The following is a 26,668-nucleotide window of genomic DNA, read 5'->3' on the forward strand; positions in this document are numbered from 1 at the left end:
AAGATAAATTTGAATTACAAAAGCATGTGATGTACTGAGAAAATTTAATGAGGGAAAGAATGATCTTTTCAACAAATGTTGCTAAAACTACTGGATACCCACACACTAAAGAATTAATTTGGATCTTTCCTTATGCTACACACAAAATTAACTCAATCTGTGTCATAGATCTAAATTTAAGAGCTAAAACTATAAATGTCTTGGAGGACAACATAGAAGGAAATCTTCTTGACCTTGGGTTATGCAAAGCCTTCTTAGATAACACCAAAATTACAAATAACAAAGAAAAACAGATATATTGGACTGCATTAAAGTGAAAAGTTTTAGAACTTCAAAGGACACCATCAAGAAAGTGAAAAGACACCATAGAATGGGATAAAATATTTGCAAATTATATGTGATAAGGGACTAGTATCCAAAAATACATGAAGAACTCTTACAACTCAATAATAAAAAGATAATTCAATTGAAAAGTGAAAAGTCTTTAAACAGATATTTCTCCAAAGAAGATATATAGAGTTGGCAAATAAGCACATGAAAGATACTCAACATCATTAACTATTAGGAAAATGCAATAAAGCCACAATAAAATACCACTTACATCCACTAGAGGGAAAAAAAAAAAAACAGAAAATAATAAGTGTTGATGAGAATGTAAAGAAATTGGAACTCTTATACATCATTGGTTGGATGTAAAATGGTGCAGCTACTTTGTAAATCAATTTGGCAGTTTCTCAAAATGTTAAAAACAGAGTTACCATATGACCCATCAGTTCTTGGCATATACCCAAAAGAATTGAAAACAGGATTCAAACAAAAATTTTTACATCAATGCTCATAGCAGCATTATTTATGATAGGCAAAAATAAATAACACAAAATGGTCATCAATTAATAAATGCTTATTAATTAATGTAGTATGTTCATACAATGAAATATTATTTGGCAATAAAAAATATACTGATCCATGCAAAAAAAAATATTGATTCATGCTACAACCTTGGTGAACTTTGAAAGCATTATGCCTAGCAGTCAGTCATAAGAGACCACATAATACAGGAAATATCCCAAATAGGCAAATCTCTAGAGTCAGCAAATTAGGGTTGCCTAAGGCTGGGACTTGGGAGGAAACTGGAAGTGACTGCCATTGGGTACAGGATTCTTTACGGGGTGATGGAAATTGATTCTAAAATTATGGTGATGGTTGCACAACACTATAAAAACCATTGAATCATACACTCCAAATCAGGGGTCCCCATCCCCCAGGCTATGGACCCCTACTGGTCCAGGACCTATTAGGAACCAGGCCACACAGCAGGTGAGCAAGCAGAACTTTGTCTGTATTTACAACCATTCTCATTACCATGCAAGCTCTGCCTCCTGTCAGATCAGAGATGACATAATAAATGTAATGCACTTGAATCATCCTGAAACCATACTTATCTCCCCCATCCATGGAGAAACTGTCCTCCATTAAACCAGTCCCTGGTGCCAGAATGATTGGGGGTTACTCCTTTAAATAGATTCATAATATGGTATGTGAATTATATCTCAAAAAAACATCATTTTTAAAAACGGATGTGATGTGTTACTTCTGAGACTACAGCTACTCTCACAAAGTTAGATCAGTAGGGAATCCCAAATCTGTCCTCTGTGGTGTAAGTAGGCTGAACATCGAGGCAACTATTCTCTGTCAACATGACATGCGTTTAAAGAGATTCTTATTTGTGTAATCATTGAAGAAATCTATTAAAACATGCACATTGAGAAATGATTGCCTTTTTCTACTCTGCCATGCAAGTCTCTAAATACAGAAATAGGTTGCAGTGGGTCATGTAAACTTTTAAAAGCCAACATTTGGAGAAAATTATCACTGATGCATTTCAGAAGAAACACAAAAATAAACCAGCCACTCCCCAAAAAGAAAAACAAGCTATCTCTAAATAGAAAAAAAGTGAATGAAAGAACCAGGAGAGATCTTTCTGATTATAATGACAGAAGAAAATACAATATAGAACACAGGCAATGTCTTTTCTCACACATAATGAGCTCTTCGAATATGTTTTACAGTTTATTGTGCAGAAGATTTCTAACAGGTCCATTTGTTCTATTTCCTAGAAGCTAAAATGTATAAAAATGTCACTATCCTTTGCCTTTTATTCATGAACTTTGGTTTTAATTCCAGCAGATAGTAAATTTTTTTAAGGTGTTATCTATTTACAAATAGATATCTAGTAGACCAGCTGATTAAGGCTAAATATTTTCTTCTTTGGGCATGCATTCTATCATTCATTTATTAAATGTTTATTAAGCATCAATTATATATGAGACACAGTTCTGGACACTGTTACAACAATGAACAAAACAGACAAGATCTCTGCTGTCATGGAACATGCAGTGTAGAAGGACAGTGTGAACAAGAATAATAATTTCTGATAGTTATAAGCCCTATGAGGAAAATAAAACATGGTAATGGGATTTTGAATGCCCTGATAAAGGGGCTACTTTAATTGGGATGGCCACAGAAGGACCACCTGAAGTTACATTGAGCTATATGCCTAAAGATAAAAAGAAGCCAATCATGTGACTATCTGAAAAGGAGTATTCTAGGCAGAGGAAACATCTAATGCAAATGTCCCAAGGTAGAAAGGGTATTTATTAAATGCGCTATTTTAAAAAAGGAAGGGTCCAAGTAGTAAATAACTGGAAAACAGGATGTCAGAGAAATAGGAGGTGGCAGATCACATAGGGGACTATAGACCATGATAAGAGGTTTGAAGATTATTCTGATTGCAATGGGAAGCCATTTGGAAGGTTTTACATAAGGAGAGATGTTTGATTAAAATTGTTCATGATCATTTGGGTCACTCTGAAGAAATGGAACCTAAGGGTAAACGTGGGTCAAATCACTTAGAAGGCTGTGGCAGTCATGTAGGCGAAAAAATGATAGAGTGACTTGGAACGCAGGGGAGCAATAGAGATAGAAAATACTAGCCAGATTCAAGACATCTTGGAGATATAGTTGACTGGATTTGCTCATGGTTTGGCTGTTGAGAAAGAAGGAAAGCATAATAAAGAATAAATCTGAGTTTTAGGTGAGCAACTGAGTTGTTGCTCATTACAATTACGTGTGTAATAGGGTTACAGATTGGTACTTTGACATGTGCAAATATAACATTTATTTCTGGTTAATCTGGTTTTCCTCACAAGCCCTAACTTAGATTAGTGGGGAGTGGTTGGGGAATTGAAAGAGAAAGAAAGGAAACTTTTATATCCAATTCAGTTAAAAGCTCAATCTATTCCTATAATTTAGTAGTCTCTTTGGGTAAAGCTCAGACTCTTATGATGCTTAGTCTCTCAAATGTATCAGTCTTCCACCTCCCTCTTTTCTTACTTCCTAATACTGACTCTGTGTTTGCAGTGGTGGCAAGGATGAGGAGGCCTTGGATCTAGAATACTGGACAAAAGATGGGAACTAGTGATTCCCATATAGATGCTGAATTACTGTATAAAGAGATATTCATTCTTCCTTTATAATCAGGAATATGTGAATTGAAATCCATAATAATATATCATTTTGCTCCCTTGAGATGGACAAATTTTAAGTCTGATAGTACCAAACATGTAAGATTTGGAGTAATTGGAACTCTTAAAGGTTGCTTTTGGGAATGTAAATAGGCTAAAACTCTGGAGAATAAGTTGGCAAAATCTTATGTACTGAAAGGTACATGTATCCTGCAAGCCAGCAATCCAATTCCAGAGTATACACCCTCACCCAAAAAACTCTTGACGAAGGTATATAGAGGTAGGTACAAGAGTGTTTACTGAAGGACTGTTTGTAGCATAAACAAAACAAAAAAAAAAAAACTACCAGAAGTTCATCACTAGGGACATGGCTAAATAAATTGTGGTTTGATTACAAAATGGAATCCTACTATTTAATGTTGTAGCTCAGTAGGAATGTGGGAATGTGGGAAACCCAGGTTTGATCCCTGGGTCGGGCAGATCCCCTGGAGAAGGAAATGGCACCCCACTCCAGCATTCTTGTCTAGGAAATCCTATGGACAGAGGAGCCTGGCAGGCTACAGTCCATGGGGTCACAAGAGTCGGACACAACTTAGTGACTAAACCACAGCCACCACCACTACAAAATGTAAGTAGAGACACTAAATAATTTCAAAAACAAAATCTTGTTCTAAAAAAATTTCAAAAGAATGTGTAAAATATGATACTGCTTATTGAAAGTTTCAAAAGATGCAAAATAAGCATATAATGCTTGGGAATATATACAAATGGAGTAAAAGTGTAAATAAATGCATGGGAATGATAAATTGAGGACAATGGTTGCACCTGAGTGAGGAGAGAAGGTGATATGTTTGCAAATATAAGTGCATATATGGGACTTCAGTCTTGTGTGTATTTTTGAATGTGTGTGTGAATAGCTTCTGTTTCTTAAAGTGGGTGGTAGACACTTGGGTGTTTATTATACCTTTTATTAATCATCTTTTATACATATTTAATTATTACATAATACCCTTTGAAAAGGCAACAGAAATTAATGAGAACTGACATTTCTTGAGCTCTTCAAGTATAAGTCTAGTCCTTTCTCATTCAGTCTTAGTAACTCTTTGAAGAAGTATTAATAACACCCCTGCTATATAACAGGAAACTGAGGCCTTTAGAGGTGAAATAATCCACCTATAGTCATACAGCTGTTAGGTGACAGAGCCAAAATATGAAACTAGAGCAGTGTGGCTTAAATGCTCACGTCGTTAACCTCTGTAAATGTTAATCACCCTCTCTTAAAAAGTCCACGTTAACCACAAACAAGTCTCACGTTAGTGCAACGATCATTTCAACCTCTGGATGCAGCTGGAACCACAGCAATAGAACTTAACCGCTTTGGTCTCTAAATTCAGCGGGTTTTCTGAGGCTAGAAGAACATTTGCTCAGGAGCACAGGGCATGAGTCATTTCCTTAGGTATCTGTTTATTCGTTTAACAAATATTTATCAAGAGCCTCCGTTAGCACAGTGGTAAACCACAATTTATTTCTTGTCTACATCATTTTTGCCTTTTGCCAAGTTTTGGGACACAAATTTGAAATTTCCATTTTCATTTCCAACTAATGCAAGGAATGCTGTGATTAATTATTAGCTATTTTTGAATCTGTAGCCTGGCTTACTGTGGATCTCATTTAAGCCTAACCATTGTTGACCTGCAAATTCATATGACATTAAAATATTTTAACCACTTCTTACTTTAAAAAAAGTGTTTATTGAAAACTTTTAGTCTACTTTTGTATAAATAAAATACAGATTGAAATAAAAATATTGTTTTAAACAGTTTAATATGGCTACCTCCTTTCTCTAAATGTGTTTCCCCTTTCTCCGTGTTTTTCCCCCCACAGATAAAAGAGTATTTGCTTAATCGTACCCTTCAGTGAGATTTTGAGATTCTCCCTGACAATGTATTAGATATATTTTATAATCCTGTGCATTCAACAAGATGTTGAACCCAAAGTAGCTCAGAGAACTGCTGACATGGATACATTTAGGTTGACTTTAATTACTTTCTCAATGGCTGTGCTAAAACCAAGTTATTTTCCCTCTGTGATTAAGAATGGTTTCATTTTGTCTATCTTGACTAGTTTGTATATGTGAACTTTACTCACTAGTAACAGCTGGGCCTCTAACTCATCATGACCTCTTTTTAAATAGTTATACAAGCATAGTAATGCTGAGAAGTAGCCCACATTTTTACTTAGTGTTCAAGTCAGTGATTATGTGATATAAGTATTTAAGCATTCTATCTGGTTGTGTCTCTAATAATTTATTTCCTTTTTTATTCAGGGACCTGAAGGAATTACAGGAATTCCAGGACAAAGAGGTCGTCCAGGAAAGAAGGTAATTTTTTTTTTTTAACATCTTTTTATGTTGGTTTTCTTTATTCTGATGTGCACATAGCTCCATAGCATACTGTGATGTTTTTATTTGTACTAGAAATAAAGCATTAAAGAGCTATGGCTAAAAAGGCACAATTGTATAAATTAATATTTAATTCCACATAGTACTTTTTACCTTAATTATCTGAAGTCAAATTTTTGACTTTGTCATTTCTAAAAAGATCTTTGCCTTTTCTTCTCATCTTTACCAGAAATTATTTAGTAGACCATGGGCATGAAAAGAGAGAAAAGAAAAAATGCTATACCATTTGTGCCATTTAATAACAACTTTAGTAAGATATTTACGGGAGAGAAGTATTATTAGAATTGTTTCTGGCTTGTTTGAATATATTTTTCTAAATTGAAAAGGTTAGTATTGATTTTATCTTCCCTATATATTAACTAAGAGACACAAAACAGTATGTGTTATTTGCTTCCTTTTACTAAGAAAATGTGATGTGTTTGTAAAATTTAGTACTTTATAATAAATAATTGATACTTGGATAGAGTCAATAATTTGTTCAAGTATTGGTGAAACAAAAATTATTTTCCCATTGTAATATAATAACTGAATATATTTACTATAATTAAGTACAAATCATACCATATTCTAGTTCCCAAAATTGAATTATATCATTTCTGTGAATATGCACCTAATCCATCTTTCTCATAACTTGAGGGCAGTATAAGAAATAATAAAAGATAAAAGTGAATGAGGTATATTTTAGTTACCATTCTCAGTCATGAAATAATGCCCAATATTGAAGTTTCTTTTCATCATACATAATGTACTTTCTAAATGGTTTTACCAGTAGGGCAGTGCAGATCCTTACAGCAACCTGTGAATTATTATGAATTACCAAAAATTTCCTGACTATGATCATAGTTTAGTTTTTCTTTGTGTCTACTTGATTATCAATAATAGAACTGAGTTACCATATGTGGAGAATAAATTATAACATTTACTATTTAAAAGCAGCTGTACTTTGATATTAGAGAATGATCAGTTAGCCTGTTGGAAAACAGAAGAATTGGTTTTCAGATGGATATAAAATCATGTAAAAATGTTACAGATTTTTAAAGACAAACTCCAACCAAGTGATGATGTTGAGTATACAGCACTGCCCACTAGAGCCTTTATACATTAAATGTATCTTTGGGGCACTGAAATTCTCTGTAGAAACAGGCTTGTCATAGGGCCTGTGTTTTCTCAGGACATGAGTAAACATATGCGTGCATGCATTTGTACATAAATACATAACAAGTTTCATGAATAAAACACTTGGTTATTTGTAATTCAGCATGAGCACCAGACTTCCCTGCTTATTTGCACAAAAAATGTTGTATTCTTTTTTCCAAAATTACTTTTGATTACATTTTTAAGGTAACCCAGGTGGTATGGTATGTTGTTATTGTCAGTGGTGGTCTGTAGTACTAGTTAAGTTAAAACAAAGTGACTATTTATAGAATTTTGCCTACAGAATCTCCTCTGGAGCCATTCAGGTATATGATGTAGTTGATTAAGTATAAGGTTTTTTTCTTACTTTTCTCTCTTACTAATGGCATCCACAGGGTGATAAAGGACAAATGGGGCCCGCAGGAGAAATTGGAAGCAGAGGTGCTCCCGGACAATTTGGGGAAAGTGGTCTTAAGGGTGCCAGAGGAACTAGAGGTGCTGTGGTCAGTATTTGATTTGTCTCCAAAACTGAGTTCACTGCGGATGGAAAGAAATGTATCCATGTCTAAAAGCTTCATCTCTTGATTAATTTTACAGAGAAAGCAAAAGTCCCATTGAAAATAATCTACCTCCATGGGATATGGAGAATTGTAAGCATTCCACGGTACTTAAATGGCTTAGTGGTTTCTGGACATGAAAAAGGAAAGGGGAAAAAAAATCTCAAAATGGAAATAAAATATGAAATAAGATTTTTAAAAATCAGATTATAACTCCCAACCTAAGTGGGAAAGTTTATAAAGTAGTACTTAAAATCAGGATTTAATATCTGTATAAAATTATGCTGTCATGGTTGACAAATTGCTTTGAAAATTAGATTACTCAAAAATGGGTTTTCTTTATATGCTTAGACTCTCATGCTTATCTAGAGATTATTTCTTTATAACCATCTGTGGTAAGTCTCCAAAACAGCTACTGATTTTTAATCTTTCGTATGAATTTTGCATGATATTAGAAGCAAAGATCGCATGATACTTTTGAAACTGTAATATCAAAATTATGTTGCTAACATATTTGAACTTGTTCAAAAAATCACAGAAGAAAGGGATGCAAAATATTTAAGAGATTATCCAATTTAGTCTTTTGAGTATTTCATAAACTTATATATCAAATCCATATGTATTTCCTAGTCACCATTTAAATGTCACAAGTGGCTTTTCACCAAGTCTTTGGAGAGCATTGAATAATCTGTTGTCTGAAGAAGGTTTTCCTTAGTCGCATTTTAGGGGAAAATCACATGAAGGGATATATTGTTTAGACTGGAGTATCAAAAAGCAGTCTCTGATGGGGAACTCTTTTAGTTGAAGCTCTCTGATGTTCTAAATGCGATTACTCTATCTGTTATCTCCTCAATCACTTACTGTCAATTGTAAGACTCCTCAGCCTCATTTTAAGTGTTCCATTCCTTACTGTCATATTACTAAGTCAGGTAGTATGTACTTCCTTTTATTTAAATTGCTAATATTTTTCTTCTATGCCCTATGAATTCAAATATGGTATATAATGTGATACCCAAGAGTAGAATTGCTGGATCATACGGTAGTTCTGTTTTTAATTTTAATTTTTTGAGGAGCCTGCATACTGTTTTCCATAATGGCTGCACTAATTTATATTCCTACCAACAGTGAACAAGGCTTCCCTTTTCTCCACATCCTTCCCAACACTTGATATTTGTTGTCTTTTTTGTAATAGCCATTCTAATAGGTATGAGGTGATATCTAATTGTGGTTTTGATTTGCATTTCCCTGATCATTAGTGATGTTGAGCATCTTTCCATGTGCCTGTTGGCTATCTTGGGAAAATGTCTGTTTAGATCCTCTGCCCATTTGTAAATTGGGTTGTTTGTCTTTTTGATGTTGAGTTGATGAATTATTTTTGTATTTAGATATTAACCCCTTATCAGATTCATTGTTTGCAAATATCTTCTCTGATTCAGTAGGTGACCTTTTTGCTTTATTGATTGTTTCTTTGACTGTGTAAAAGCTATTTTGTTTGATATTGTCTACTTATTTTTCCTTTTGTTTATTTTACCTGAGGAGAGATATAAAAAAAAAATATTTCCAAGACCAATATCAAAAAGCATACAGTCTGTGTTTTCTTCTAGAAATTTATGGTTTCAAGTCTTACATTTGAGTCTTTTATGGGAATACTTAATATTAGTTCTTTTGATGTTTGCAAATCTGATAAATGAAAAAGTATGTCTCATTTTCTTTCTTACATTTTCTTGCTTGCAACTAAATAAATTGTACTTTTTCCTCTGAAAGTTGCCTGTTCATATGTACTTTACATATTTTTCTATTAGACTATTTTCTTTTTCTTAATTGCAAAAACACCTTATATAGTTTAGATAATATATTTTTGTTAAATATGTTGCAAATATATTACAAATATATTTCCCTTTCTATCATTTATCTTGTTTACACTATCTTTCACTGGACAGAGGTTTTAATTATTACAATCAAATTTGTCAGTCTTTCTGTTAAAAGTCTAGGTTTTGTTACATAAAGTATATAAAAATATACTTCCATATCCTTTTCCTAATATTGTTACCCTTAGCCCTGTTAAAGCATATGGAGTTTATTTTGCTATAAGTTGTAAAGGACTAATTTCTTTTTTCCATGTTCTTAGCCAGTTGTCTCAATACTATTTAATAAATCTATTTCCCAGTTTTCTGAAATGCTACCCTTACTGTAAGCTACTCTCAAATAATGGTCTGTTTTCATTTTCTATATTTTCTTTTCTCAATTTTTTAGTTTATTACTAGGTACCACACCATTTAAATTGTTACATCATTACAGTATCTTTTGAGATCTAGAAGGGCAAATACTTCATAATTTATTTTTCTGAAAAGCTCAGCTCTTACTATGATTTCGTCTGTTTTTTGTTTGAACTTTAAAATACAATTCTGCAAGTTCCTTTAATATTGAATCATTCATAGAAATAGAATTACCACATTCATTCTATGAATGATTAACATATGTCTTTTTATTTACTTATATCTTCTATATCCTTAAAGCTTTGTTATTTCCTTTATCTCTGTGCTTACATCTTTCTTATTAGGTGTATTGTTAGTTTCTTACAGATTTTGTTGTTTTTAGGGTCGTCCTTTTTCTAGTTCATCTTCTTACTAGTCTATGTAAGAAATCTTTTTTAAAAACTTTATCTTTATTTCAGTGAATTTTAATAATTCTAAGGATTCCTTAGGTAAATAATTGTATCACCTCCTCATATTTATTGTTTATTATCCTTACTTATTTCATTAGTTAGAACTTCTGGCTGGTGTGGCATTTGGCTGTGCCTTAATTTCCTTATCTCCTATTTATTTTGAGACTCAAATAGAAGAGTTAGTGTGAAAACTTTTTAATAATATAAAAGGGACATTTTTAAGAGTGTTATTTTTGCTTTTTTTCAGTTGTCTGTTATCTTTTCAGTAGTTTAGGAATATTTACTGATTTGCCTTTAACTTATGATTTCCTCATCTGTATAAATTGATAATAAGTGTAAATAATAGAGGTGAATATTATACATAAGCTGTCAACCAATTCTCTTTTAACAGCTTTGACCAGAGTTGAAATCATGTTCATCAAAGCACCTGAGGCTATGAATGAGTACAGAGTTCTTGATACTATCATGACAATATTAAAAACTATCAGAATTCACTCCCTAATATTTAGTGATGTGCAAATACCACAAACTTTGACAAATGCAAACTACATTTCCAAGAATTTGCTGGAAATTTACAGCATTCTGGCAACTGAAAGTATTTCTTTTAATATGATTAAAGATGTTCATACCAGAAATAAACCAAAGAAACATATTTTTGTGGGACTAACATGGTTCAAAAGTAAAATAAGATGCAAGTTGGAGAATTACTTTTTGTTTTCCTGTTTCAGACTAGGTAGAATTTTGTATCTTTAAAAATCTAAGTTTTAAATAACAAAAATGCAGGTTTAACAATTTAAACAATTGTCTGTTTTCTTTCTAATGTTTGCTTTGTTTTTTAGGGACATTTAGGATTGATGGGACCTGCTGGAGAACCTGGAATTCTAGGATATAGGGTAAGCATTTATAATTGGAAATAAGAACTGTTTATTTGCATAAAAACATTACATAAAGATGTCATCCTAAATATACAAATTCAGGTGAAATCTCCTGATAATGCTTTCTAGCATATTTAGACATCAGGCTACTATACAGTGAATCATATTTTCTTTCAGAATTAGTGTAATACCTAATGGCATAGCCATGATAGTATTATGTAGAGCACATACTAATGATATGGAGATTGTCTACTTACTTGTCCTTCTCTTAGGGCCATGAAGGTCAACCGGGACTTTCTGGGTTGCCAGGACCTAAAGGAGAAAAGGTGTGTATGCTTATATTGACTTTTTTATCCTAAAAGTAAACACAGAATTCATGTGTTCTTTCTGAAAGTATGCTGGAAACATTTTCAAAGAATAAAATAAGTACTTTTCAACTTGGGAAGTATTGTAGATTCTAGAAGAAAAATAAATATAAAGGGAGAAATATTTAAAATAATTAAGAAGTCTTTGATAGTTTCAGATTGAGGTGAAAACTAATGTTAATTTGCTTATTGAAAGAGATTGTGAGACTCTAGATTAAATGACTAACTATAGTACGTTTATGGTAAAATTTTTATGAATTAAGAATAACTACAATAGTACTCCTCTTGATTTGTAGTATTGTTGGAAAACTGACACTGAGAAAACTAGTAAGCTGCTTTTTATGTAACTAAAGGAGATTGACACTTCCAAAGAGAACCATATATGAATTACAATTGTGTATAAAGTATCATATGCTGTTTTGTAGATAAGACTTTTTCATTTAAAAAAGATAAAACTAGATTGCATATTTTATAACCTATTAGAAATAATAGGCTTAAATTTTTTAATTTATTTCATTAATTTAACTTTATTTATAAATCATCTTCATTGTAGGGTTATCCAGGAGAAGATAATACAATCCTAGGACCACCTGGGCCTCGGGGTGAACCAGTAAGTTTTTTTCTAAAATTATTTTGATGTTTTAAGATAAAATGCAGTTAGTACAATAGATTCATAATACCAATTACATCTTTTTAAGAACTTTTTTTTTGTTTTTAGTTTTATAACATGGTTTTATATGACAGCAGTACTTGCAGTCACATAATCTAAACAGAAAAACTGTTTATATACAGGTCAAGATCCTTAGCATTATATAGAAGTTTAACACAGGAACTTTCAAATCTAACTTCCAGCATTAAATTCATGATAACAACTTTTTACAAAGATAATCAAAATATCATGTACTCTAGGCATTTAGGGCAGATATTTATACATCAAATTCAGATTTATTTCTAAAGTATGTTTAAAAATCTGATCTGTATCCTTGTTTATAGTAGTTTATACACGGTTACCAAATGATTTGAAAATTCATCTAACTACTTATTAGAGCCAATATTTTTTAAAGATTACTAATCTGTAACCTTCTAATTAAGCACTTTAAAGACTAGCTGTAACCATGATTTTTTAAAAGTAGCTCTTCTATCTTTGATTATCTGAATAACTGTCTCTATGTTCATACTGAATTAAAACAGTATGCAGGGTATATGTAAATTAAATGAATAGTGAAAAAATACCTGGTTCACAGAAATAAATATAATTGGTTAAATTTTCCATATTTCACATATCATATAAGATAAAAAAAATCCTAAAACAGAAGAATCAGAATATATAGTTGCTCCCAATATTTTGACCTGACTCTGGAAATGATTGAACAGTATACTGTGTTTTAGAAATAGGAAAAATTCTAGAGTTTTTCTGAGTAGATCAAACCAATCTCACACAGAGGCAAACTCATCTATAAGAATATATAAAATTCTTTATCAGAAATCAACAATAAATGGAAAGACACCTACTGAATGGAAGAAAATTCTTGCAAATGATATGACCACTAAGGGGCTAATATCCAAAATATATAAACATTTCATACATTTCATAAACATTTCAATAGCAAAAAAAAGTCCAATTTAAAAAATGGGCAGAAGAACTGTATAGACATTTTTCCAAAGAAAACATACAGATGGCCAGCCAGGCACATGAAGATACTTGACATTGTTAAACATCAGAGAAATGCAAATTAAAACCACAATGAGATAATCACCTCACACCTAGATGGTTGTCATCAAAAAGACCACAAATTACAAATGTTGACGAGGTGATGGAGAAAAGGGAACCCTGTGCACTGTTGGTGGAAATAGAAATTGGTGCTTCTATATGCAAGACACTATGAGGTTTTTCAAACAATGAAAAATAGAACTGCCATATTTACCCATCAATTCCATTCCTGGGTACATATTCAAAAGACAAAAACAGTAGTCAGGAAAGATATATGCACCCCAATTCCATAGTAGCAATGTTTACAATTACCAAGATATGAAATAAGCTTAAATGTCCATCCACAGATGAATGAAGGAAGAAGATGTAGTCATATATATATGCATATATATATATACATATACCCAAAAATATATACAATACTACTCATTTACCACAATGTGGGTAGATTTAGAGATAATTTTGCGAAGTGAAATAAATAAGACAGAGAAATAAAAATACTATGTGATATCACATATATATGGAATCTAAAAAATGAAGCAGTAGTAAATATAACAAAAGAGAAGCAGACTCACAGATACAGAGAACAAACTAGTGGTTAACAGTGCAGAGGAGAATGAGGGAGAGGCAAGATAAGGTTAAAGGATTAACAATTTACTGATGGCTGCTGCTACTGCTGCTGCTAAGTCGCTTCAGTCGTGTCCGACTCTGTGGGACCCCATAGACGGCAGCCCACAAGGCTCCCCGGTCCCTGGAATTCTCCAGGCAAGAATACTGGAGTGGGTTGCCATTTCCTTCTCCAATGCATGAAAGTGAAAAGTGAAAGTGAAGTCGCTCAGTCGTGTCCAACTCTTAGCGACCCCATGGACTGAAGCCCACCAGGCTCCTCCGTCCATGGGATTTTCCAGGCAAGAGTACTGGAGTGGGTTGCCACTGCCTTCTCTGACATACTAATACATCTTTTGTTCAGGTCAGTTCAGTTCAGTTGCTCAGTCCTGTCCGATTCTTTGCAACCCCATGGACTGCAACACATCAGGCCTCCCTGTCCATCACCAACTCCCGCAGTTTACTCAAACTCATGTCCATTGAGTCAGTGATGCCATCTAACCATCTCATCCTCTGTGATCCCCTTCTCTTCCTGCCCTCAGTCTTTCCCAGCATCAGGGTCTTTTCTAATGAGTCAGTTGTTCAGATCAGGTGGCCAAAGTATTGGAGTTTCAGCTTCAACATCAGTCCTTCCAATGAATATTCAGGACTAATTTCCTTTAGGACGGACTAGTTGGATCTCTTGGAAGTCCAAGGGACTCTCAAGAGTCTTCTCCAACACCACAGTTCAAAAGGATCAATTCTTCGGTGCTCAGCTTTCTTCACAGTTCAACTCTCACATCCATACATGACCACTGGAAAAACCATAGCCTTGACTAGACGGACCTTTGTTGGCAAAGTAATATCTCTGCTTTTTAATATGTGTCTAGGTTGGTCATAACTTTCCTTCCAAGGAGTAAGCGTCTTTTAATTTCATGGCTGCAGTAATCATCTGCAGTGATTTTAGAGCCCCCCAAAATAAAGTCTGTCACTGTTTCCACTGTTTCCCCATCTATTTGCCATGAAGTGATGGGATCAGCTGCCATGATCTATTTTCTGAATGTTGAGCTTTAAGCCAACTTTTTCACTCTCCACTTTCACTTTCATCAAGAGGCTCTTTAGTTCTTTGCTTTCTGCCATAAGGGTGGTGTCATCTGCGAATCTGTGGTTATTGATATTCCTCCTGTCAGTCTTGATTCCAGCTTGCACTTCATCCAGTCTGGCATTTCTCATTATGTACTCTGCATATAAATTAAATAAGCAGGGTGACAATATATAGCCTTGACATACTCCTTTCTGGATTTGGAACCAGTCTGTTCCATGTCCAGTTCTAACTGTTGCTCCTTGACCTACATACAGATTTCTCATGAGGCAGGTCAAGTGGTCTGGTATTCCCATCTCTCAGAATTTTCCAGTTTGTTGTGATCCACATAGTCAAAGACTTTGGCATAGACAATAAAGCAGAAATAGATGTTTTTCTGGAACTCACTTGCTTTTTCCATGATCCAGCGGATGTTGGCAATTTAATCTCCGGTTCCTCTGCCTTTTCTAAATCCAGCTTGAACATCTGGAAGTTCACAGTTCATCTACTGTTGAAGCCTGGCTTGGAGAATTTGAGCATTGCTTTGCTAGCGTGTGAGATGAGTGCAATTGGGCAGTAGTTTGAACATTCTTTGGCATTGCCTTTCTTTGGGATTAGAATGAAAACTGACCTTTTCCAGTCCTGTGGCCACTGCTGAGTTTTCCAAATCTGCTGGCATACTGAGTATAGCACTTTTACAGCATCGTCTTTTAGGATTTGAAATAGCTCAATTGAATATGCATCACCTCCACTAGCTTTATTTGTAGTGATGCTTCCTAAGGCCCATTTGACTTCACATTCCAGGATGTCTGGCTCTAGGTGAGTGATCAAATAATTGTGATTATCTGGGCTGTGAAAATTTTTTTTGTATAGTTCTTCTGTGTATTCTTGCCACCTCTTCTTAATATCTTCTGCTTCTGTTAGGTCCATAACATTTCTGTCCTTTATTGTGACCATCTTTGCATGAAAAGTTTTCTTGGTATCTCTAATTTTCTGGAAGAGATCTCTAGTCTTTCATTCTATTGTTTTCTCTCTTTCATTGTGCTGATCACTGAGGAAGGCTTTCTTATTTCTCCTTGCTATTCTTTGGAACTCTGCATTCAAATGGGTATATCTTTCCTTTTCTCCTTTGCCTTTTGCTTCTCTTCTTTTTGCAGGTATTTGTAAGGCCTCCTCAGACAACCTTTTTGCCTTTTTATATTTCTTTTTCTAGGGGATGGTGTTGATCACTGCCTCCTGTACAATGTCATGAACCTCCTTCCATAGTTCTTCAGGTACTCTGTCTATCAGATCTAATCCCTTGAATCTATTCATCATTCCCACTGTATAATCATAAGGGATTTGATTTAGGTCATACCTGAATGGTCTAGTGGTTTTCCCTACTTTCTTCAATTTAAGTCTGAATTTGGCAATAAGGAGTTCATGATCTGAGCCACAGTCAGCTCCCAGTCTTGTTTTTGCTGACTGTGTAGAGCTTCTCCATCTTTGGCTGCAAAGAATATAATCAATCTGACTTCAGTATTGACCATCTGGTGATGTCCATGTGTAGCGTCTTCTCTTGTATTGTTGGAAGAAGGTGTTTGCTATGACCAGTGCGTTCTTTTGGCAAAACGCTATTAGCCTTTGCCCTGCTTCACTCTGTACTCCAAGGCCAATTTGCCTGTTACTCCAGGTATTTCTTGACTTCTAACTTTTGCCCTTACATTTTTTGCCTTACTTTTGCCCATTCCAGTGCCCTATAATGAAAAGGACATCTTTGGGGGTGTTAATTCTAGAAAGTCTTGTAGGTCTTCATAGAACCATTCATCTTCAGCTTCTTCAGCATTACTCTTCGGGGCATAGACTTGGATTACCGTGATATTGAATGGTTTGCCTTAGAAACGAACAAAGACCATTCTGTCATTTTTGAGACTGCATCCAAGTACTGCATTTTGGATTCTTTTGTTGACTATGATGGCTACTCCATTTCTTCTAAGGGATTCTTGCCCACAATAGTATATATAATGATCATCTGAGTTAAAGTCACCCATCCAGTCCATTTTAGTTTGCTGATTTCTAAAATGTCGATGTTCACTTTTGCCATCTCCTGTCTGACCACTTCCAACTTGCCTTGATTCATGGACCTAACATTCCCGGTTCCTATGCAATATTGCTCTTTACAGCATCAGACTTTACTTCCATCACCAGTCACATCCACAGCTGGGTGTTGTTTTTGCTTTGGCTCCGTCTCCTCATTCTTTCTGGAATTTTTTCTCCACTGATGTCCTGTAGCATATTGGGCCCCTACCGACCTGGGGAGTTCATCTTTCAGTGTCCTATCTTTTTGCCTTTTCATACTGTTCATGGGGTGCTCAAGGCAGGAATACTGAAGTGGTTTGCCATTCCCTTTTCCAGTGGGCCACATTTTGTCAGAACTCTCCACCATCACCCATCTGTCTTGGGTGGCCCTACATGACCTGGCTCATGGTTTCATCGAGTTAGACAAGGCTGTGGTATGTGTGATCAGATTGGTTAGTTTTCTGTGATTGTAGTTTTCAATCTGTCTGCCCTCTGATGGAGAAGGATAAGAGGCTTATGGAGGCTCCTGATGGAAGAGACTGACTGAGGGGGAAACTTGGTCTTGTTTGATTGGTAGGGCCATGCTCAGTAAACCTTTAATCATCTTTTGTTACCTGAACATTATTGACCTGATATGTTTCAGTATTCACAGGTATTAGTTTCTGCAAAGATCTCCTGGTTGATAAAAGATACAAACTACTGTGTATTAAATAAGCTACAAAGATATATTGTACAACACAGGGAATATAGTCAGTGTTTTAACTGTAAATAAAGTACAACTTTTAAAAATTGTGAATCACTATGTTGTGCACCGAAAAACTTACATAATATTGTGCATAAACTATACCTCAGGTGAAAAAAAGGAATCCAAGTTACCCCATACCTTATATAAATTTAAGAAGTAAATCATTAACAGACAGAATGATATCTTTAAAAATTCTGTATCAAATGCATTCTAAATGTCTCTAAACCTCTGAAAGACAAAAATATGGAAACAGTACAGAAATTTAAAAGTACAAAGAAAAATATGCACAAGAAGAATAGAGTAGTGCTCCTTTTCCCCACATTCACGTATTCCATGTTCAAAGAATGTCACTGAAATATAATAAATGTATTACACAGCTAGCATAATAATGGTCATTTTATTAATAGACTTGAGACAGGTGTGAACATTAGACCAAGAATATTCTAAATAATTAAATCAAAGTCAAAGATTTTTGTCTTTGCATTATGTCTAACATCTTTATTCACATAGACGTAAGCTATTTATCCATAATAAATTTTATGGTTCTGATGATAATTTCTTTTGAGTTTCTTTTGGGATAGTTGGTCCTAATATGTGATAACTGGTTTTCCAAGTGCATTTTAGAATAAGTAGTTTGAACTGCTTATCATATCAAAGGATTTTATATTAGAAATGTTTAGAAAAAATTAAAAGTAGGGATTCCCTGATAGCTCAGTTGGTAAAGAATCCACCTGCAATGCAGGAGACCCCGGTTCTATTCCTGAGTCAGGAAGATCCACTGGAGAAGGGGTAGGCTACTGACTCCAGTATTATTGGGCTTCCCTTGTGGCTTAGCTGGTAAAGAATCTGCCTGCAATGTGGGAGAGCTGGGTTCAATCCCTGGGTTGGGATGATCCCCTGGAGAAGGGTCCAGCTACCCACTCCAGTATTCTGGCCTGGAGAATTCCATGGACTGTATAGTCCATGAGGTCACAAACAGTCAGACACGACTGAGTGACTTTCACAAGTTTATTCGTTTCTGCCTCAAGAATTAAAATGAGTAAGTGTAATTTCTTTAGGTCAATTTATATCTTAATATTTAAGATTTTGCAGATTAAAGAATAGACAATATAATTTCTAATAAAGAATGATAATGTAGAATTAGCTCTTAGATACTTTTAAAAAGTATTAAATATAATACTTTCTAATTAATGCAATTGATTAAGTCCATTAATCACTTACTTAATGGCTGAGTGGTCCTGCTTAAATTGTTTTCAATCATTTTAACATTCAGTACAAATGCAAGTTATTTTGATATCTTTTATAACATACTTTACTCACCTGAAAATTCACATTGTTTACTTGGACTTCATTTTGTCAGTATTTTTTCTAGCAGAATAATTATAAGATTGTCTTTAAATAATCAATGTTTATAGTGTTCTTAGTGTTGTTGAAATTCAATCCTTTGAAGTTATCTGAAGGTGAAAGTGAAAGGTGTTAGTCGCTCAGTCATGTCTGACTCTTTGTGATCCCATGGACTGTAGCCCTCCAGGCTCCTCTGTCCATGGAATTCTCCAGGCAAGAATACTGAAGTGGGAAGCCATTCCCTTCTCCAGGAGATCTTCCCAACCCAGGGATTGAACTTGGGTCTCCCACATTGCAGGCAGCTTCTTTACTGTCTGAGAGTGGAACTAAACAAATTATTGTACATTTGATTTCATATTTTTACAGAAAAATTATTCCATATTAACTATTTCACCTGTGTTCTCAAATACTTAGATGCACTGATTGTTTCTGCCTGTGGTCTCTTTAGGGCCCAAGGGGAGAACAAGGAGAGAGAGGAGAGCCTGGAGCAGAGGGATATAAGGTAATTCCTGTAACTTTCACACCTTTCTTCTAAATTTGAATAGGTTTCTCTGTGGTTCTTCTCAGTTGCAAATGAAAATAAGCATCATTGAGATAATTAGGAATATCTTATGTTTTTGATCCTAGAAGAAGCTCTTTGTATTTTCTATTCCTTCTTTCTAAAATTATCTTCATCTCCTTCCATTGCTGCTTTGTCTCATCATTCAGATCTCAACTGAAATGTTACTCTTGAGAGGGCTTCTCTAACTGCCCTTTCTATCCATCACTTTATATCTTATTACTCTATTTTATGACATTTAATGTTATCCAAATTATCTTACCACCTTTTTATACACTCATTTTTTTATTTATTGTCTACATCCCCTGAGAAAATATAATATCCATGAGAATAAGACTGTCATGTTTTTCATCATTATATCCCCAACTTCTAGAACACAAATTTCCTACAATATAGTATAAATTCATTAAAGACTTGTCAAATGGATAAACACCATTATATTCTTATGTCAATTCTTATCCTCTTCTATTCTTTTTTTTTTTTGAATTATCCAGAACCCTTTTATTTTTTTTTCTTCTTTTTTTTTTTTTTTATTTCTCGTGTTCCCCAAGCTGTATTGCTCAAATTATATTAGACTATGGAGAGAATTTATTCAGTGTCATTATTTATTAGCATATTTGTGTTGAGGATGTTCTGTATTTCTGCCCCATATCTCTTCCATTTCTGTTTATAATGTCATATACTAAATAAAATGGTCATTTGTTAACTCTCTCCCTATACTTCCTATCTTTTTTCTTTGCTCACAACATTATCTGCTTGCTCACAAAATTATATAATCTTTACTTACGTAAATCCTGTTTACCCTTTATAATCTAATTCATACCCCCTTTTCTACTGTCCAGCAGCAAGCTTTCCCTCTAATCTAGTCCTATACTATTTATTGGTTATAGAAGTCATTCAATACAAATATTTTACAATCTTCTGCTACTATCATTTTGCTAATTGTTTTTAATGTGTAGATATCTTAACTCCTCAATTTGAATACGACTTCTTTCTTTCTTGTACAATGTCTGTTTTAAGCCCTGTACATAATAGTATATAATATGTTGTTGTTCAGTCATAAATCGTGTCCAACTGTCTGAGACCCCCATGGACTGCAGCACACCAGGCTTCCCTGTCCTTCACTATCTCCCAGAGTTTGCTCAAACTCATGTCCATTGAGTTAACCATGCCATCCAACCATCTCATCCTCTGTCGCCCCCTTCTCCTTTACTTGAAATTAACTTTTCTTTGCCAACTCACGGCTTTCAGCATAATTTGAGAAGCTTCTTATAATGTCTTCTTTTGACTTCTACCATGGCATCTGGTCCCATCACTTCATGGGAAATAGATGGGGAAACAGTGGAAATAGATGGGGAAACAGTGGAAACAGTGTCAGACTTTATTTTTTGGGGCTCCAAAATCACTGCAGATGGTGATTGCAGCCATAAATTAAAAGACGCTTACTCCTTGGAAGGAAAGTTATGACCAACCTAGATAGCATATTCAAAAGCAGAGACATTACTTTGCCAACAAAGGTCCGTTTAGTCAAGGCTATGGTTTTTCCAGCGGTCATGTATGGATGTGAGAGTTGGACTGTGAAGAAAGCTGAGCACCGAAGAATTGATGCTTTTGAACTGTGGTGTTGGAGAAGACTCTTGAGAGTCCCTTGGACTGCAAAGAGATCCAACTAGTCCATTCTAAAGGAGATCAGCCCTGGGTGTTCTTTGGAAGGAATGATGCTAAAGCTGAAACTCCAGTACTTTGGCCACCTCATGCGAAGAGCTGACTCATTGGAAAAGACTCTGATGCTGGGAGGGATTGGGGGCAGGAGGAGAAGGGGACGACAGAGGATGAGATGGCTGGATGGCATCACTGACTCGATGGACGTGAGTTTGAGTGAACTCCGGGAGATGGTGATAGACAGGGAGGCCTGGCGTGCTGCAAGTCATGGAGTTGCAAAGAGTCGGACATGACTGAGCGACTGAACTGAACTGAACCAAACTGAGCTATAACTAGTAACTATATCAGCATGGCAAACGAACAGCTAATTATTCTGTTAGAAGGGAAAGAATCTCTTCTTCACCTGGCTGGGAGAAGAAAAATCCTGCCCCTGCTTTTCTGGATAGTCCCTACATTCTTCAGAAATCCTTCATCAGAGGAAAGTTTTTCACTAGGATGGCTGTAGAATCTGATTCTCCTTTAGTCCATATAGTGCTGATGAAGTCTTCAGTCATGGATATTTTACCACCTGTATATGTAATGTGATATACATTTTCTGCTTTGTCTTATTCCATCTTGTTTCTTAGGTTTTAAGAGTCATTTTATCATTTGTTGATGGATCTATTTGAAAAAGCCATTTAGTGCCAGACAGTCACAATAACTTCATTGCTTAGACATCTCAAAGTCATGAAATACCCACACCTGTACCCTGCCACATTTTTTCCAAATACACGTTTGATTCAAACAGTGGAACCATGCTTTATTCAGAGTTAGATTATTATGTTATACCCTTTCGTGATGCTTTTAAATGATTGCTTTTCTATATGGGCATTGTAGACATGACCATGTCACTCTAGTAAACAGATGGTCAGAATTATTATAAGCTTTTTTAAATTGTGCTCAAATGCACATAGCATAAAATTTACCATTTCAGCCATTTTAAAATGGTACAATTTAGAGACATTTAATATATTGGCAATATTGTACAATCATCACACCCTGCCTAGTTCTAGAACATTTTCATCACCCCAAAAAAGAAGCCCTGTGCTTGTTAAACAGTCATTCTACTTCTCCCAACCTCTGGAAACCAATACTCTGCTTTCTATCTCTACCAAATTATCTATTCTGTATCTTTCATATAATTGGGATCATACAATATATAGCCTTTTGTGTCTGGCTCCTTTCACTTTACACAGTATTTTTAAGATTCATCCATATTGTAAAATATGTCAGTACTTCATTCCTTTTTATGGTTGAATAATCACCAAGCTTTTAAAAATACTTTTATATTCACAAATATTCTTAAAGTTCTGATAAACTCATGATTTTCCTGTTGGAGAAAAAATATAGAATGGATAGTCAATATTTTGCTTTCATCTGGCTATGAACAACTGAAAGACATTTTGAAACCCTTATCACCATCCTTTGTTCTTTTTTCCTCTTGAAGAAACTGAGAATCACAAAAGTCAAGTATCTTGTTCATTATCAGCAGTAAATATATACTAGTCATCGCTATATGTGATGTGTTTTATGTGTTACATATAATTAAATCTCTTCTCATTCAGCATTTATTTTAGTGTCTTCCATGGACCAGGAAGGAGCCCTGAATGTAACACGGAGCACTCGACACACAGTCTTTGACTTCCTAGACATCACATATAAAAAACAAGAATATTTAATCAATATAAAAGCAGATATAGTAAAATATTTGCCATCCAGAAAACTACACATCATGTATGTCAAGATAAATTCATTTGAGGTTTGACAGAGAGCCAGAGGACATGGTATGAATAAGAACACTATACTGTTAATATTCACTTTTTAAAAGTGTGAGCAGAAACATATAAATACCTAAGATTAAGTCAACCTAAACTTATATGAGACAAAGCCCTAGAAATAAGTTGAATAAATTATGTTCTACCTTAAACTCCTTTTTACTTTGGTTTGTCAAAGGCCATAGAATTTTTTGCATAAAATAAAATAACTACTAATCCTATCCTCACTTGGCCTTCAGTCCTTAGCATTAGATATACACATCCAAATAGCTACTAGACATCATCACAGGTACCTCAGACTCAGCATGTCCCAGTCCAAATCTGATCCTCCTCGTTTTACGTCTTTAATTCAGTGAATAGTACCAGCAGACATCCAGGTGTCTAGTAAACTAATCTTCCCTCTTTCTCTCTCTCTGTCTCTTTTCGCCCTCTGTCTGTCTTGCTTTCTCTTGTCTCTCACCTCTCCCTCCTCATTCTCCCCTTTCTCTGTCCTCTCATCTCTCAACTTCAATTGGCCACTTCTTTTGACCTTTTATGTATCTCTTGAGCCTATCCACTTCACCCTACTTTAGGGTCTCATCCTTTTTTGCCTGAATTCTTTTAATAGCTCACTAACTAGACTCACTATCAACAGTCACAGCCCTTTTAAATCCATTCTCCACTTAACATGTTGTGTTAGATGAGTCTCCATTCATTCTCACATGCTATTCCTCTGCAGAATGCCTTCCTTTTTCTTTACCACCTGGAAAACTCATCCTTTAAACTTCAGCTTCCCATATAAAATCATCACTTATGATTTTATAATCATCATCATATATAATCATCACTTTCCATATAAAATCCTCTCCAGACTCCCTTTGATCATCCAACCCCTCCCACTACTAACATCACCAGAAAAAAAATCAGTCACTTCCCGTAATCTTGCCCACATAACTTCATAATAATATTTACTGCAGCATATTTAATTCTTACTCTGTAGAAAATAATTTGTCAGTTTTTATTGGGATGGAAAGAGCCAAAGGAACTATAGCGGAGCTCCTAGTAAACAAGTTAGTTTTTCCTAAGGTTTGCATCCAAACATCACAAACCTCTAAGAGGAAGTTGGCTTTTCTATGATCATTCTAAAAGGTCTCTGTAAAACTGCAGCTAGAATGCTGACAAAACCATAATAGACCATGATGGTTTGGAGCTTTGTAGTTGACTCAGTATGGTTACTCTCACTTAGTTCACTTTGTAACCCCAACTTTTCACCAACTGCTTCTCTCCTGAGCTGGCTTTATAAGTGACCTACAATAGTTGTATTTACTTGAATGAAGCTCCCTCATGGTTGACCTGATTCTGTTACTTGCTGATCCTAGTCATGTTTTGTTGGTAAGAGTCATGTTGTTTGTGGGTAGTCATCCTTTTCTCTTTAGTTATGACTGTGTGCTAGTTATAGAAAGCTTTCCAAATTACCCTTTATCTCTTGCAACTGTTCTCTCCCTTAAACAGGATTTATTTACTTTATCAGGAAGTTGAATCTTAAAACCATAAACATTTATGCTGCAGAATGCAAACAAAAAAGACTTCAAATGATCTTGCAGGAGAATAAATCATTAGCTTTAAGTAATCCCTTCTTCTCCTAGCCCAGAAAGGAGATGAGCCTGATAACTGTCCTTCCTATGGCATCCTTTCTGTAATATACAGGAAGACAGGAATCTGAAGTGGACAGTGGGGAAGGGGATAAAAGAGATTACATGTGGAATTCTTTCTGCATAACTGTTACCTGACATGCCCCTAGGTTGTTGTTAGTTTCTGTTTGCACACTTGAAAAATGTGGCAGGTCAGCATTCCTTTCTAGGAGAACTGGGCTGATGACAGATTGCTAGAGTCAGAGTCACTTGATGTCTTGGCATATGCAGTAATGACTACCAGTCTTTAACTCAGTAAATCTACTATCTAAATGGCTGTGACCTTAATTTGTAAAAGTGGAGACCATAGAACACTGGGAAAAAGATTGAAAAAAGACATTTGCTTTCAAACTCTTTATTTACTAGTTATTTACTATGTTAGTTTCCTGAGCCTGCCATAACAAATTATCACAAACCAGATGGCTTAAAACAACAGAAATTTATTCTCTCATAATCCTGGAAGCCAAAAATCCAAAAGCAAGATATGAACAGGGCAGTGCTCCCATCGCTGGCTCTAAGAAAGAAACTTTCTTGCTTCTTCCAGCTTCTGGTAGCTAACAACATCCCTTGTGGCTGCATTACTCCATCCTCTGCTCATCTTCACATGACCTCCTTTGTATCCTTCTCTTTCTCTGTGTGTCTTACAAGGACACCTGTCAGTGGATTTGGGGCCCACAGTAATCCAGAGAACTTCCCAGGTGGTGCTATGGTAAAGAACCAACCTGCTAATGCAGGAGACATGAGAGACACGGGTTCGATCCCTGGGTTGGGAAGATCTCCTAGAGGAGGAAATGGCAACCCACTCCAGGATTCTTGCTTGGATAATCCCATGGACAGAAGAGCCTGGAGGACTACAATCCAGAGGGTCACAAAGAGTCCAGGATAATCTCCTTCTAAAATACTTAACTTGATGATATCTGCAAAAACACTTTTCTCCAAATAAGATCACATTCACAGGTTTTGAGGATTAGGGCATAGACATCTTTTGGCAGACCTGTATTAACCCATATGGGGAAAACCTCTATACTTTTTCTCAGTCATCATTATATGCAAGTGGCTGTTATGTTTTCTAAGAGAGAATCATTATAATATTTAAATTGAAATTTGCAACATTCTGCTACCACTTTTAGTGATACTTGGCAAAGGAAATGGCAACCCACTCCAGTATTCTTGCCTGGAAAATCCCATGGACAGAGCAGTGTAGTGGGTTTACAGTCCATGGGGTCGCGAAGGGTCAGACACGACTGAGCGACTTCACTTCCACTTTAAGTGATACTACTCTATCCTCTAAGTTGTATGTCTTAATGTATTCTAATAATATATCCTTTTCTCTTCATAGGGCCATGTAGGTATACCAGGACCAAGAGGTGCCACCGGACAGCAAGGGCCCCCAGTATGTTTTGAAAACATTCTTTATAACTCTGGCATTTAAAAACATTAATGTTAACATATCTTATTTGGTCTCTGCTTTATCTGTGATTTCTGTTTTGATTCCTGTTAAAGGGTGAGCCAGGTGACCAGGGTGAACAAGGACTAAAAGGAGAGAGAGGATCTGAAGTAAGTTGAAATCTTTTAAGACAATTTGAAATGTATTGCTGGTTTGAGAAAGCAAGGACACAGGGCGTTGCTGTTCATTATAACTTAAATGATCACTTACCCTTTCAGAACAAGAATCACCATGGGCCTCTAAACAATGTGTTTGTCAATAATTGTGCTAAAGCATCATTATTGATTAATTTATGTGTTTTGACTGCCCTCCAAATTTCCCTTTACCAGCAGACTACTCTGGCTTTTAGAAAATTGCCTAGACTTATCCCAAACTAATTGTCCTTCTTTGGGGTTTCAGGTAGAAATAACA

General features: G+C 35.2%; 1 protein-coding gene across 5 annotated transcripts in view; it reads left to right on the top strand.

The window, feature by feature from the left end:
- COL24A1 (collagen type XXIV alpha 1 chain) overlaps positions 1-26,668 on the top strand; it is a 391,998-nt gene that overhangs the window by 287,974 nt on the left and 77,356 nt on the right. For all 5 annotated transcript variants that reach the window (XM_027536666.1, XM_027536671.1, XM_027536669.1 and 2 more), the window contains exons 39-46: positions 5,851-5,904; positions 7,515-7,622; positions 11,181-11,234; positions 11,489-11,542; positions 12,135-12,191; positions 19,554-19,607; positions 26,150-26,203; positions 26,314-26,367. In XM_027536666.1, the coding sequence (XP_027392467.1) occupies positions 5,851-5,904; positions 7,515-7,622; positions 11,181-11,234; positions 11,489-11,542; positions 12,135-12,191; positions 19,554-19,607; positions 26,150-26,203; positions 26,314-26,367 (489 nt within the window). The remainder of the gene's footprint in view (positions 1-5,850; positions 5,905-7,514; positions 7,623-11,180; positions 11,235-11,488; positions 11,543-12,134; positions 12,192-19,553; positions 19,608-26,149; positions 26,204-26,313; positions 26,368-26,668) is intronic.

The sequence above is a fragment of the Bos indicus x Bos taurus genome, chromosome 3 (genome assembly GCF_003369695.1).
Source record: "Bos indicus x Bos taurus breed Angus x Brahman F1 hybrid chromosome 3, Bos_hybrid_MaternalHap_v2.0, whole genome shotgun sequence".
NCBI lineage: Eukaryota > Metazoa > Chordata > Mammalia > Artiodactyla > Bovidae > Bos > Bos indicus x Bos taurus.